Consider the following 16,423-nt stretch of genomic DNA (forward strand, 5'->3'; position numbering starts at 1 on the left):
GTTGGTTGGCGAAACACCATCTCAGGTGTCATAGATATCTGCTGATTCCCTACAACTGATTTTAATCTCCTTTGCAGTATAATTGTAGAAACTTTAAAGCGATCGGCAACAGCCTTCATTTCGCCTTCCAAAACACATGAAACAGTTGCTTCATTACAATCTACGATCATTCCCCTCGACCGTCCACGGCAGACTTCTTCTTCAACCTTCGAATCGTGCCCTAAAAACAAAAAACAAAGTTACTTGTATGGTCCTTACCCCCTGACTTTGGTATGGCCCATACTACCCGACTGACATTGCTCATTAAAACATGGCACAAACAGAAACCGACTTGAGTGAACGGAATTTCATTATCATAAGAGAGTCTACACTGAAGCGCCAAAGAAACTGATATAATCACGCGTATTCAAATACTGAAATATGTAGACAGGCGCTGCGGTCGGCAACACCTATGTAAGACAAGTGCCTGGCGCAGTTGTTAGATTGGTTACTGCTGCTCCAATAACAGGTTATCAAGATTTAAGTGGGTTTGAACGTGGTATCATAAACGGTTCACGAGCGAGGGGACACAGCATCTCAGAGGTTGCGATGAAGTGGAGATATTCCCGTACGACCATTTCACAAGTGTACCATTAATATCAGAAATCCGGTAAAACATTAAATCTGTGAAACCGCTGCGGCCGGAAAAGGATCCTGCAAGAAGGGGGCAACGACGACTGAAGAGAATCGTTCTACGTGATAGAAGTGCAACCCTTCCGCAAATTGTTGCAGATTTCAATGCTGGACCATCAACAAGTATCAGCGTGGGAACCATTCAACGAAAAATCATCGATATGGGCTTTCGGGTCCGAAGGCCTACTCGTGTACCCTTTGATTGCACGACACAAAGCTTTACGCTGTTCGAGCTGGTGAAGGCTCTGTAATGGTGTGGCCGGCCGTGTGGCCGAGCGGTTCTAGACGCTACAGTCTGGAACCGCGTGACCGCTACGGTCGCAGGTTCGAATCCTGCCTCGGGCATGGATGTGTGTGATGCCCTTAGGTTAGTTATGTTTAAGTAGTTCTAAGTTCTAGGGGACTGATGACCTCAGAAGTTAAGTTCCATAGTGCTCAGAGCCAATTTTTGTTTTGTAATGGTGTGGGGCGTGTGCAGTTGGAGTGATATGGGACCCCTGATAGTAATAGATACGACTCTGACTGTTGATACGTACGTAAGCATCATGTCTGATCATCTGCATCCATTCATGCCCATTGTGCATTCCGACGGACTTGGGCAATTCCAGCAAGACATTGCGACAACCCACACGTCCAGAATTGCTACGGAGTGGCTCCAGGAACACTCTTCTGAGTTTAAACACAACCGTTGTCCACCAAACTCGCCAGACATGAACATGATTGATCGTATCTGGGATGCCTTGGAACCTTCTGTTCAGCAGAGATCTCCACCCCGTCGTATTCTTACTGATTTTATAGATAGCCCTGCAGGATTCGTGGTGTCAGTTCCCTCCAGCACTACTTCAGACATTAGTCGAGTCCATGCCACGCCGTGTTGCGGCATTTCTGCGTGCACGCGTGGGCCCTACACGATATTAGGCAGGTGTGCCAGTTTCTTTGGCTCTTTAGCGTATATTATATTGTAAATATTAATACTAGTATGACAATAAATATTACCTTTAATGGTATAAACCGGTGCTGAAAATTAAATCCATTATCAGTTTCGGCACTTAAAAACTACTTGTAATAAAATTTTCTTGTAATGTAAATTCAACAGCTATATCACTCAAGTTCTAGCAAATGACGGAGTGATACCTGCGCTTTATTCCAAGCACTGCATCATTCCGCTGATTTGCAGAAAACCCTAGAAACAGTACGTCACCCACACTTCCGCCAGACCAAACTAATCGCCGATCTCCTATGAATAAACTACATGAGATTGACATTCAGTTCTTACCCTTACTGCAGTGACGTGTTTTGCACCTGAAGGACGAAATCGGTATATTGTTCATAGGCTGTGAAGTAAATCTTAAAGCGGAATACAAAGACCGTTTGAATGATCTTTCATTGCACGTGCCAACGTCATAGAATATCTGACACTCAAACTCCCTAAGACTTCACACAAACGTCCAGGGAACAGGGTGTAACAATGATACGTCGACCTAAATGCACTGTGAGGAAAATTACATAGATGTTCAGGAACAACCATTTCTGCATTGCAACACGGTTAGTAGCCATACTGATATAGCTAGGAGTGGCTTCTTTGTGTTCTCATGATTGAAGAAATGCCTGTGACAATATTTCGTGTCACCTTGAGTCTACAGTTCGACTAAGCGAAGGATATACCTGGGAGTACAACAGTGCATCGTGGAGCTCCTTGAGGTCTTATACAATCTTAGGTACGCATTTTCACAATACTTCTCGAGAGGGAATATTAATAAAGACTTTAAAATATTTGACCTAGCATTCACTGTTTAATTTGCTTTGTCTCTTTCGCTTTGATGCATAGCGCGGTTCAGTACTCTTCTCAGTGCCAACTACACACTTCGCTTGATCGGTCTACAAGTATCCTCATATTAAGCTTTATAATCAAGGAAACTCACTCTGGCATCAGCAATATTTGTAACTCGGCAATTAAAATCACCCTCATTTCAGATACACTCGTGGACCAACGTTTCTACTTGATTGAAATTTTGTCCCCATATTATTATTCATTGTATACGTCCGTTACTGCTACACCTGTAGAAATTATCTTGGCCAGAATTTCCGAATGCTCTCCAGTGTCCTCTAGCTACAGCGCTGATATTCAATCTTGCATAGGAACGATCATATTGGATTTAGACATCACCTAACTTATTACTTCTACTCGTGTCGGAGCTATAATAACGTGGACCATACCAGATGCCGTCCCATCATGCCCACATATACTTCATCGAGAATAATTCTAGTGATAGAGTGCCCACGGAAGCTGCCGTACATCTCGAGGAGTATGTTTGTTAAACATGAGAAGTGTCTACGCAGCACCGACCGAGGAGACTCATATACTTCACAGTCATATCAGAAGCGGTGTTCAGTCTCTAACGTCCTCGTTGTTGACGGTTCGTTAGACTCTAATCTTTCTTCCTTGTATGCACAGTTAGTAGTATCCTGCTGGAAGAGCATATCTCCTTGACGTTGTAGGAACGGTAACAGGATGGTCTCGATCATGCTTTGGATCTAACATACTCGGTTCAGAGTTCCCTCAACAAACACTAGAGGTCTACAGTCATTGTTGGCTACGGTTACCCACACCAAATTCCAGGTTTGAACCGATAGCTCATCCCTACAACCATCACTGATACGAAAGCAGAGGGTGCTTTCATAACGCTAGATAAATTTTCATCGTTAATCCCCCTACTTGCGTCTCTGACTGCACCACTGAAGAAGGTGATGAGACGTGAGAGGACGACTGGCGAGTGGCTCCCAGGTTCCTGCACACGTTTACTTATGGTCTTACTCTAGGTACAACGTTGGTCCTAATTTCTGCCGCGTTAGAAATAGCTGCCCATTTGAGGCAGTGAATTCGTCCCTGGCCGTTGTTAGTAACTAGAATGACGAGCATGTCCACCTTCCTTGGGCTAATGACACTAGCAGTGATACAAAGCTGTCACCTCATGTTCAACAATTTGGGCACTTTGTCGGATGGAACGCACAACCTCCTGCGGGCATTTAAAGTGACCCTGAAATACAGTTTGTTGCACGAATTGTGCATGTCGACGCCATCCTATCGTGTTAACAATCCAGCCCGATAGGTGCTCTAAACAACACAATACTCTCTGAAAATGGCACGAGGAATTATTATAGGCTCATTATCTGCATGCTCAGTGAGTAATTCCCACTCGGTACACAGGCCTTTGTATTGAATCGTTGGTTTTACTGACCCCTCTCAGTGCCTCAGGGAAAAAATAAACTTTCTACGCCTGCCTTTATAGGTGTTCGTTTTTTTGTGTGCACTAGTATAATGACAACGAATATCAGCTCGCATATATCTCAAAATTACTTGCAGCCTATTCTATAATATTTCGAGAAAAGCGAGCACTACAGTTAATTGAAACTGTTGTGAAAAGTCTTTTGCTGTGTCTTGTTGTAATGGTGTCTCATAGTGGCTTTCCTGGTCATCAGATTGACACATCAGAGAGCGTATTAATGCCAGCAATTTTACGCTGGAAAAATAATACGTGTAAATACATGTACGAAATACCGAGCATATTTAAACTATTTCCAAACAAAATATAATCACGTATTGTGATAAATTTTAATGTGTGTGGTAAACGAGAATTATATAATTATTTCGCATGAAACAAGTGTTGATGAACAATGAAAGACTGGATTTATTTCAGTTCCCATCTTATTGTGAAACAGGTGTATGAATACTGTGCCTTTCTTCTTTGCTGTCCTCCCACGACTGATCACACGGATGTTTCGGCGCAGAGTAACGTGTATTTCAACACATACATTCTTGGCCGCCCTACTCGTTCCTGTGTTTCGCAGTAATTTCTTGCCTTTCGCTTCAGACCATAAAATTCGATAAAAAAGCGTATAGGAATATAGCTGTGCGTTACACCCTGTAATGATGGGCGTTATAAAGAAACTAGTTTAATCATTGCTCTCTGTAGAGTCATCATATAAAACTTTAATTTCTGTGAAAAATTAATGTAAGGGTTAGACCATTTAAAACAGGGAAGTTTATCTGGTTGAGATTTTTTGCGGTCTTACAATCAAGTAATATCTCTGTGCCCAAGTAACCCGCAGCCAGCGCATCTGTTGTGTTAGCAACTATACATTGCTGTCCATGAAAACTGCTACAGCAAGAAGGATAGCAAATAACGAAATTTTACGTATTGCGCTTTCGACAATACAGTTGGAAGAGCAGATCTGGAGGTATACAGAGTGCAAAAGTTGTACACACAACTGCCGCCTCTTGCACCAACAATGACTCTACCCGATTGGGGACAAAGCCGAACCGAGCAAGGATGAGAGATACGGTTGCATCATTCCGTGTTGCTTCTACTCTGTGCCAAAATTAATCAACAGTAGCGGGTGGTGATTGATGGCCTACTAGTCTCTCAGAAGTCCATGACGAGATGTTTTCAATGGGTATCAGGTCTGGAAAACGTGTGAGCAGAGCAACAGTCGAACAGTCTGTGTAACGAGGTAGATCAGGACAGGATGGGTAACATGCTATCGTGAGTTATCTTGTCGAAACATAACGTGTCAGAGACCTCGGCTTTAGAGAACAGCCATCGAGTTAAAACGTCGGGATATCCTGACGAATGCAGTCCGGCGATTGTTCGTCTCGGAGCGTCCAGACAAGGGCACATCCAAAGCGATGCTGTACTCACAACCTGGACTCTTGTGTCCAGTGCTGTAGTTGGGCACCTATCACTGTTACTGCTTGCCTCGCCGTTCTGATACTCCACGATGCTCCAGACATGGTCATACAGTTAGTGTGATTACTCATCTACCTGCAAACAAGCTTATTTTCTCACTCAACTTACGTGACATGGCTGTCTGATCCTCCAAAGCCTTGCAAACAATATGTCTGGCCTTTCGGGCACAAGTCGCTTAGGGTTGTTGAAATCCTGTGTAGCTCTGAGGATGGCTTTCGATTGCCCATTGACCATATTTGCCTGATAGTCGTGGGATCCCGAAAACGCGAGTAGCAATCTCGCGGAACTCTAAGACCCCGATCCTGCCGCTGACGAATACCAGCACGAAGCATAACACAAACGACAAACATGTAAATGCAATATCTGGATGAGGAACGCCGTGCGTTATCTTTCCTAATAGACAGAGAGTTTATGGCGTTACCCATATTACTTCGTGCGGCTGCGCTGCCATGTTTATTATTTGAATATCCACCCTTGTAGTACCCTTCACGCTAGTTTCACGACTGTTGCGTGTCGCTTTCATGTTGTTACAGTTTTTATGGCCAGTAGTGTAGATATCTCGTGGAACATTGTCATCTTCGAGATTTTTATGTACTTCGGATGTGATGGAAAACTACGTTATCGCAATTTCGTCCATGTTTCCAGATTTAGTGTTATTTTTTCCCTGAGGACGACCTTTTAACCTTTCTTTAAAAGTTAAAGCCTATACGTTAGAAATCTTTTGGAGAATGTTGTCGTATATTGAAAACATGAAGACGATAGCAAGGCTGTTCAAATTGCTGGGATAATTATGATGATGATGATGATGTTTGTGATATAAATACTATGTTTCGTAAGCAGTCATGTTGGCTTAAGGTGGTATGGGAATGATACTGTTGGAGAGTGACGGGAGAGGTGTCTCAAGAAGAACTGTTTATTTACTATAAGGAAAGCCTTTGCGTAGTGGTCCTCGGGATCGGGATGAAGCGTACCTCTCTCCGCACATTGACTGCCTCTGGAAGAGGAGCGATGCAGAATGAAGTAGTACCAACATCCTCTGGTAACCCTGACATCATTACCTGTCTCGTGAACGTTTGTTAGTACGCTTATTCTCATTGCCTTAAGGCAAGTGGTTATCAATAACACATTCCAAGTCACAATGTTTACGGGCTTCTATCTCTCAACCCTTAGATTCCTATTTACGTGTTCTAAGGGATCTCCTCATGGCGAATAAGCACACACATTAGTGAAACACTTTGCATGTTATAATTTAGGATTTTTCTACTCTAGGTTCTGACAAAACAGTCGTCATGGCTATAATTCCTGTTAACTATATTTCATTTCACAGCTGGCGAATGTAGCTTTACTGTTGCAGCCTGGACCTCCACATTTACATCCGTGCACGTTCATCGAAAAAAGAAGTTAAACATATTTCCCATTGTCACTTTCCATGCCGTTAACTCATCTGACCGATACCCTTGTTTCACTACCACTCTGACGCAATGTGTATAACACAAAATCACAACCAACATTTGACGTCAGTCATACAGATTTCAAATGTACTTTTATATTCGCCAACAGCTCATGAGAAATAATAATAATTGACTAAAATGTATGTTGACACTTTAGACCAATTCATCACTAATTTGTGATGTTGTTGACGTTTTTATTTAAATAACTTAGAGTGTAAATATTATTACTAGATTAATATGGTTGCTGAATGAAATGACTCGCTACGAGGGTAGCTTCTCGATGTGGTAGTTGTAGAACATTATTTTATGAGAGCATGCTTCTTTGTAACAACGTGATGTGGGCGTAAATTATAACAGAAAGATATGGGAATATTTCTTCAGTGCATATGCGGTAAAGCAGGGAACGGAATCAGATGTTACAACAGGATAAATGAGTTGTTCTTTCAGGAAATAAACAGTATATGGAGATGGTCGTAGGAGAGGAGAGGTGGGAACTTACGAACAGATATAGGAAATGACGCAATTTTCTAATGTTTCGGTCTTTATAAACTATAGAAATGACCTGGTCATTACAGGTTTTTCTGTGTACGTAGGATAATGGGAATCCACACATCGAAATCGTCACGTGTTGCAACCAGTGACACAGGCTGAACAGTTGTGCGAGTTGATTAGTAGTCTCATTTTATATCAGTTAGATTGGAGATTTTCGTGTAGTGGGAGGTGCCATGTGTAGCTTTAATCTCTCTCTTAGGAAATAAGACCAAAATATACAAACAATGTACTGCTAGTCACGCCGTAATTCGCTACAGTTAACTCAGCACTACAGAATAACCTGCATGCCGCGGAAAGCAACTGAAGATTCATCTCTGAGCCGAAGTACACAAAAGCATTCTCCCACTACTCACATCCTTTGTCGTACACGTTTCGCTTCAGATTGTCACTATCACAGTCTGACACAGATTTACCACCAAGATGTAGTCGCTACCTTTCGAAATATAACACGATAATCTGCTTGATTCTTAAACTTTGTTGTTGTATACATTAAACGAGAAATCTCTTATTATCTCCGTGGCAGCGAGCTGAATATGAAATGTCTTGAAATGAGCTTTTGCACTTTCCCATTTAATGACAATTTGTAACAGCAGCATTATTTCTTCAAGAGTCGTCAATTCATTCGTGAGAATAGACACGTTTGTGTTGGTTTATAGCTGTCTCTTACCAGGGCGTGCCCAGGATCTGAACTAGGGGGGAGGGGGGGGAGGGGGAGGCAGGTCATACTAGTCTCAACTGAAGGGAGATTGTGGGTCTACCTTTATCGATTAATATGTTGTGAAAGAAGGAGATGCACTGAATAGCAATGTCTTTGTGTTCTAAAGGAGTTTTTTTTTCTTTGGGAGAATATGCAACTTGCTCGTCAAAAATCCGAACGTGCGTTCCACTAGCACTCTAGCCGCCGATAATTTCTTGGTAAATAATCTTTCTTCGTCACTTAGTAACATACCAGAAAACGGACTCATTAAATTATGCAAGTGAACAAGGCCTTCAGGCAGCCCTAATGGGGCTTTTACTGAACTGCCCGGTAGTTTTTTCGGTGATGGCCGGTTTTGTGGAACGTTCTAAAAATTATTTTATAAATCACTTGCACTAAATGTCTTGCCATCTACTGCTTGTCATAACCTGCACGTCAACTGCTATTAATCTACAGTTAGCGTCAGCTGTAACTAAAAAATTAATAGTTTAGGTGCAGAAAAAGCATTTTACATTTAAATATGCTAGGAGAAATGATGTTGTTCGTTGGAAACGTCGCATAGACATGATCCCTTACTGCCTACAGGTGAATACGTTGTTCCTTGGCGACGTAACATGTCTGCGAATAGCAGAGCGGATCGCTTATCGCTAAATTTATTGTTTCTATAAACTTCCTTGCCGACAGTAACGTGCCGATGACGAACAAATTACTCCAGGATCTGCGCGAACGAGTTCGAATATCTTCTAGGGGAGCAGCTGCCCCCCCCCCCCCTTCCCCTCGCTGGGTACGCCCATGGTCTCTTATATGGAACAACAATCCAAATACACAGAATGTCCTTGTTCGATCCTGGATTTTCCGTGAGAGACAATATTTTCCGAATATTCCAGGATTCCCTTAGTTAGTAAGAGACTCAAGGTAGACTTTGTTATCTGCTGTTGCTCTATTCGCTGTTCGTATTGGTACTCGCAATCACTGCAGAAAAAAAAACTACAAAATAAAGGTGTGTTCTTAAATATCGCATGAAATGACTTCCACATTCACGGTTCTGGTTTTCACATTCTTCTTCTAAAAATAAAAGTCGTCTGATTTCTATACTTTTACTTATAAAAAAAAGCGACCGAAGATTGTTGTGTATGACTTCATACACAAAATAAAGGAGAAGTGGGCTACATAGTGATGCGGAATCTGTCGTCGTAGGAGAGCTAGACGGTGATTGGCGTACAAGTTAACACAGCAAACAGAAGATTTACTTAACTTGTATATCTCAAAGCGAACGAATACTCATTACAAACAACGCAACAAGGAACAGAGTCCGGCAATCGCCACACCAACAGGGATGAGCCTCCCTGAAGTTACCATGAAGGACAATTTCGAAGCTGCGAATAGGTTGTGTCTGCTCAGCTTCAGGTAGCGAAGAGGCTCCAAGTGCGAGTTGGCTGATTGGCTGCCGCCGGCCGTCCTGTATAGCGGCAGCAGAGAGTGCTCACAATACGGAGCCGCTGAAGACGTGGCTCAGCGGCTGCGCACCAGGGGGTCTCCCAGAATCCGCGCGACTGCTATCAGTGTCTGACGGAAACTTGCAATTCCGACGCCAACTTCGCGACGCCCATAGTGTGGTATCGATAGTGATACCACGGCCCTCCCCATCCAAACCTCCTCACCATCGTCGTGTAGAGTAGATAATTGAACGAAGACAGTGAGGAGGCCTGGATGCAGATGGCAATGAGGAGACGGGAGACAAAACTGAGGCCAGTGCTGAGGTTCCGAACATACTCAAGCATACGCCCTGAGCCTGCCTGGGAATACCGGCTGAAAAACTGGGCAGAAGGCACACCCACATCGGAAGGCAGAGCAGCAAACAGAGGCATCTCGACTAGTGCAGAGGGACCAGGCGGCACGTGGGACAACTGCCGGGAAGAGGAAGCACCTCCCCCAGTTGACGGTGGCTGTCGATAAGGCGACGACCGTGATAGGGCGTCTATTTGCATCTGGGCGTGGGGCCCATGGAAGCCAGGTGCAGCGAGGGCTGTTGCGTCCAGGCTCACGGAATCTGAAAGCACAATGCCTGTGGCAGTTTGATTCAACTGGCGTCTCAGCAATCCTCTCGGTCCCTGCAGTAGAACGTCCAAGATAGAGTACAGTGGTGCCTCGCTCCCAGCGTCTCCATCTGCCGTACGACCTGTAAAAGACCGAATCTTTAGTATGATACTTTCTCTGTCTGGGTGGAGTGGCCACCCCCTGCTGTGTCAGATGCAGCAACAGTTTTTGGTGTGTGGCATCTTGATTAACAGACTGTTGGGAGCTTATGGTTCTGTTGGTTTCTTTTCATGTGTATCCAACAATTTAGAATATAGTGGGATATAACAACTAGTATTTGCAATTCTGTAAAATACAACCTACAAGACTCTTTACTAAAGTAAGTTGCGGTGGCGCCATCCATGTAACAACTCTGCCGGCAATGGTCTGGAGCGTGGCTGGGAGCAGAAGGAAGACAAGAATAGCAACAAAACTTGATCCCGTGTGTGAGAGGCATGAAATTTGTCCATCTGTTGCTTAAATGTACGTACAAAGCGTCAGCTTCGCCGTTGGATTGCGGGTGGAATGGTGCACTAGTGATGTGACTGATGCTGGAGGCAGTGCAAAACTGTTCAAACTCGATGGCAACAAACTGAGGTCCTTTGCCAGTCACAATCACTTCAGGCAAACCATCCCGGCACAATATCGGCGACAAGGCCTGGATTGTGGAATGAGTCGTAGTAGAGTGCAAAGGAACCACGAAGGGAAGTTTGCTGAAAGCGTCAGTGACGATAAGACAATGTGTATCCCAGTAAGGACTAGCGAAATCCAAGTGCAAACTTTGCCAAGGTGCTTGAGGTTTCGGTCATGCAAAGAACTGCTGAAGGTGGGCTGAGTGTTGTACAGCACAGAGTTGACACTGAAAAGTCAACTGTTCGCTTTGTACATCCAGACCGTGCCAAGTGCAATGACGTCGTGCCAATTGCTTGGTGCGAACGATACCACAGTGACCTTGGTGTTGCAAACGAAGCACATCGGTCTGAAGACCCCGGGGAACCACAACACGTGACTGGTCATTATCGGTGCGAAGCGAAATGACACCTTGGTGAACTACAAGGGCTTGCTGACGGCCAAAATATCGGCGAACCACAGAGCTACGAATCTGTCTGGCTGAACACGGCGAACCGGTGTGGATGTAATGCAAGAGAATCTGCAAATCAGGATCCGCAGCTGTGGTCTGGGCAATATTCTGGTAATCAAGCGGAAAGTTGTGCAAAGCGTCTGTGTCTTGTGCAACAATGTAGCGACAAGAAGCAGAGCACTCGTCACATGCGGAGTCAGGTCCAACAGGGAGAAGAGAAAGAGCATTTGCATTGGCAAGCTTCTAAGTGGGCCAATCTCATACTGGTAATTTGACAAAAGAGGAGCCCATTGTTGCAGCTTCTGCGCTGATCGAGTTGGGACCGATTGGGAAGGGCTAAACAAATACTGTAGAGGTTTATTGTCAGTCACCAAGTAAAGTTTTCTGCTAAAAATATACTGGTAAGACTTAGTGACACCAAAGACAATGGTGAGAGTCTCCTTTTTAATTTGCTAATAATTACAATGAGCTTTGTTCAACGACTTCGAAGCAAAAGAAATCGACCTGTCAACAGAACCATATTTATGCGAGAAAACTGCACCAATGCCGTAAGAGGAAGACCACAGGTTTGACTGAACCAAAATGAACAAAGCATCGATTACTTCTGGAAAGCAGACTGGCACTCGTGCGACCAAACAAAAGAAACATCCTTCCTGCGCAGACGATGCAAGGGAGAAGCGATATGAGCAGCTTTGGGAGTAAATCAGATGTAATACGTGACCTTCTCCAAAACAAACTGCAATTCCCGCACATTGTGTGGGAGTGGAAGGTCACGGATAACAAGCAAATTTGATTGCAGAGGGTGAACACCCTGGCTATTAATCACGTGTCCTAAGCAATCAAGTCCTTGAAAAAAAAATTTTCTTTTTCTCTGTTACATATGAGACCTGCTACAGATAACACTTGAAATAGAGTGCAAAGATCGCTAATGTGTTCTTTGGGAATGCGTCCTGAGGACGACAATGGTATCTAGATAATTCCAGCAAAAAGGAATTTTTGCAGTCGACAGCTCCAAAAAGTGTAAAAATATGATGGGTGCGTAAACTCTGCCTAATGGCAGTCTCAAAAATTTGAAGAGATCCAGATGAGTGATAAGACGAAGATATCTTGCAACCCCTCACCCAGTGGGATTTCAAGTAAGCATCGTGCAAATCAATTTTGGAAAAGTAACTACAGGACCCAATTCATCCATCAAATCTTCCGGGCGCGGCAAGGGATTAATGTCAATGACTGTTTGAGGATTCAAAGTTTTCTTAAAATTGATGCACAACTGCAGTCTGCCGGACGATTTCTTTACAAACTTCTACGTTCTGTAGCGTCGTTGGATAACGTATTCAGATACGGGTTCCTATCCACGATTTGTTCCTGAAGACACCCTCAACAACAACTCGAAGTTTGTCGCAATATCTTTGGGACTCACTATATGTATATTTCTCTGCCGCAGACATTTGCAACTTCTTTTTTGCAATGCGTGGCAGGAGCCAGCCCAAAAAAATCCTGCTTAGCATATCTTTCATAAGACGCCCAGCGTTGACGGAAAACTGTTTTTAAAGTGGAACTTTTCGTGCCCATACCAAATTAATGTAGTGCAGTATTCGTTTTATCGATATGTATTAATAGGACAGTAAAACAGTCAACGTGGACCAGGTCGGTGCCGTCACTGCTGGAGTACTGTTTATTCTTCGTGTTTTACGGTCCCTGTACACACTGATAAAAGAAATATCGCACTAGACCAATTTGGGACCTCTGTCGAATGGACCATTAAAATTCCACTTCAAAAATAATTTTATTTCTAACGGGAAACACACCGACTTCCATTGACGTTGACATATGAAAAATGATAAGGAGGATATGTTTGCACGCTGGAAAAAAAGAAATTACAAATAACTGCCGAAACACCGCAAAAAATGCTCTGCTCGACTCTTAGGAGAGATACCCTGTATATAGCCTGCACAGTGTCCCAGGAGAAATGGCAATATTAAAGTGTTTAACAGCAACAAAGCAAAAATGTCTTTGTACATGGGCCCCAAACTGCATACCTTAAGAGCTATAAACACTTGTTCAGTAGCAGGTATGTGTTTGGCAGTATATTAGGAGAAAGATATGGGGAGATACAATTTGCCATTACTACCACTATATAGTTCATTCAAAAACGAACATTACATAAACAAATACAACAATATTAATCAAAATTAGTGCTCAGTATTATCTTTGGGAACATTTTAAATTGTTCTATTTAATAACATGATTTTCTTCTAAGCTAATACGGTGTGGTGTTTCTGAATGAACTAATGTCACACTATATGCTTCTGCTGGCAACATATTAAAATAATTGTAAACCCAGGTGTTTATGACTATCTTGTCCTCAGTCACCAACAGAAATATCTTCATTTATACCTGTTACACTATGTATATTCAACCACTACTTGTACTACACATAAAATAGTAATAACAAAAGTTATTCCCATCATTGTAATTTCAGCTGACTACTTAAAGGTCAAGTCCCATTGTAATTTAGCAAACTTGTCATGTAGGTTGATTGTAGAATCTCCATGTTTACTACATTAATCAGTCCCAAAAACTATTTACTGTATTGTTAACACAACATTCTTTGTTGTTTCAGATCCTGTTTTGCACACTGAATACCCATAAAGTAGACATGTCGAAGTTACTAGGGGGCCAGATTGGTTTGGACGATTTCATATTTGTACACAGAAAAGGTATAGTACAATTGAAGATCAAGAGATTTTATATCTACTACTGTATATACTTATATTACTATTGGAGTTAAAGATAATGTATTTCCTGTTTTAAGTGTATTTATATAATTCTGCTGTTTTCCTGGGAATGAGAAATAAATCACCAAAATGCTGGACATTTGTTAGCAAAATGCATATGCAGTGAGCATAAAATTAAATAACTTAAGCTTTTGAAATCTGATAAGATTTTCTTTGATTTAGAGAACACAGAAATAAATTACCAATGAGGGTGATAGGCATTTCAAACAGTACCTAATTTGCAGCTTGTTTCTCTGTCATATCTTCTGAGATGGTGCTTGTTTACTTAAAAATGTTTCACTTTTTATTCTACAAAATCTTGCTGAGTGATATTCCAATTCTTTATCATAAGAATTACTAAAATAACTCAGGTTACAAGAAAGACATGGACACAACAAGAAAATAAATTTTATAAAAAGGAAAATTCCACTCAAAATTTTGTAAAATTAATGGAGGTGCAGATGGGCTTGCCCATACCTATTATCAAGATGTGAAACTTGCAGTAAAGCCAATAGAAACATATATAAAGAAAGCTGAACTCTTACCTGTCAGAGTAAAAAAGGAGAAGTGGGAAAATTCGAGGGAGATGGGGAAGTGGGGCAAGCCACCGAGAACCCTGATTAAGAAAAAATCATAAGCTATAACATCTTCCTTACACTCATGGGTTTCTTGTGACTGTGGTTTTGATTGATCTTTCCTACTTCCCCCAACTTTTTCATCTTGTCTCACCTTGTTCCACTGGTCAGGAGCTAAGTAATTTTATCATGTTAATTATTCTTATATTACTTCCTGATAAGGCACTTTCATGTTTAGGAACTTGAGTGTCACAAAATCTTTATCGAGCCTGATTTGTAGCAGGCACTGAGTGGGTCATTCACAGGTTATTTCATCTTTTCAAAAAAGCAATTTTATTTTAAATAATGTTTTGTGCTCTTTGTGATAGAAATTATTTTGTACAAAAGACAGTGTCATTTATTTTCACTATCATAAGGTAAACACATAGCAAAATGAAAAGTATATATCCTGTGCAAAAAGATGCACAGCTCAATGTTTGTTTATATTGCTTTTGAAATCTAAATAAAAATTACAACCAGGATGACATACATTGATGATATCACTATAACCAATTCAGGAAGTTGTGGTGTAGAACTCAGTTGTAGTAGCTAGTATCAGTTTTAATTTAGAATTAAAAATGAGTGTCAAGCCAGAATATCAAAAGGACTGTGAAAATTGCAATTATAACAATGTTGTACATAAAAATACCACAAACGTCTGACACTTCAGTGAGAAAAAATGAGTTCTCTCATCTAACACTCTCTCTCTCTCTCTCTCTCTCTCTCTCTCTCTCTCTCTCTCTCTCTCTCTCTCTCTCTCTCTCTCTTTCTGACATAAATATCAATAACATGACTTTACCAAATCTTAGGCAGGATGTAAATAAATTGATAGTTTTTAAGGCATATGTATGACTATTTTTCAAGGAAATTTTTTACCGTTTTATTATAATATCTGTTACATACATTATCCTAAGTGTCATGTGCACCCATATATACACTATTAATTTATATACTGTTGCAGGAAGACCTAAAGAAATAGAAATCACGAAGACAGAAGATGCACTGGGCCTAACAATTACAGATAATGGAGCTGGTTATGCATTTATAAAGAGAATCAAGGAAGGCAGTATTATTGATGGCATAAATGTGATACAGGTGAGTTATGGAGTTTATATATATAGAAATTATTCATATTTGCAGCTTCAAGTATAATAATACCACTCCAAATTAAGTCCACAAGGCTAAGTGATGCTGTGAGAGACCCTAAATTACCAGTCTACTTAAGAAAAGGGGAAAGATTTAGTGTTGCTCCCTTTCTCAGGCCATTGAAAGTTATTGTCACAATGAATCAATCCTAAGAGTGCTGCAGGGTGATTTCAGTTATTCACCTATTAAACCCATTCATAGTGGATTAAGTGTGACAATTAACTATTGAATTCATTTACATTATGACTACATGTTTACTCTGGACTTTACCAGTAGGTCTTAATAATAATCTTCTATATCTTCTAATGCTAACTTTAGTTTGTAATAATATTCCAATGTCATTCTGTGTGCTTGGCTCTATAACAGTAGACCTGCTGACTTAAATTCTGCTTTCCTTTATCAAAATATCTGTGGTTTATGAACTTTAAATATTTTAAGCAATGAAAAAGTTGGTGCTGGGACTGAGTTGCTAGCCTCATATCCAGAAGTACTGTTTTAATCCCCTTCCAGCCCTACTCATTTAAGTTTCCTGAATCTGCTAAACTGTTTCAGCTAGAATAGTTTCTTCGCATGACTCACATGACTCATTTCCCCCACCACTATCTGACT

At 41.6% G+C, this 16,423-nt stretch overlaps 1 protein-coding gene across 2 annotated transcripts in view; it reads left to right on the top strand.

Annotated features, from left to right (window-relative positions):
• The window catches only part of LOC126298593 (PDZ domain-containing protein GIPC3), a 234,648-nt gene that overhangs the window by 185,233 nt on the left and 32,992 nt on the right, over window positions 1–16,423 (top strand). For both annotated transcript variants that reach the window (XM_049989968.1, XM_049989967.1), the window contains exons 2-3: window positions 13,901–13,997; window positions 15,630–15,763. In XM_049989968.1, the coding sequence (XP_049845925.1) occupies window positions 13,901–13,997; window positions 15,630–15,763 (231 nt within the window). The remainder of the gene's footprint in view (window positions 1–13,900; window positions 13,998–15,629; window positions 15,764–16,423) is intronic.

This window comes from Schistocerca gregaria, chromosome X (genome assembly GCF_023897955.1).
Source record: "Schistocerca gregaria isolate iqSchGreg1 chromosome X, iqSchGreg1.2, whole genome shotgun sequence".
Lineage (NCBI taxonomy): Eukaryota > Metazoa > Arthropoda > Insecta > Orthoptera > Acrididae > Schistocerca > Schistocerca gregaria.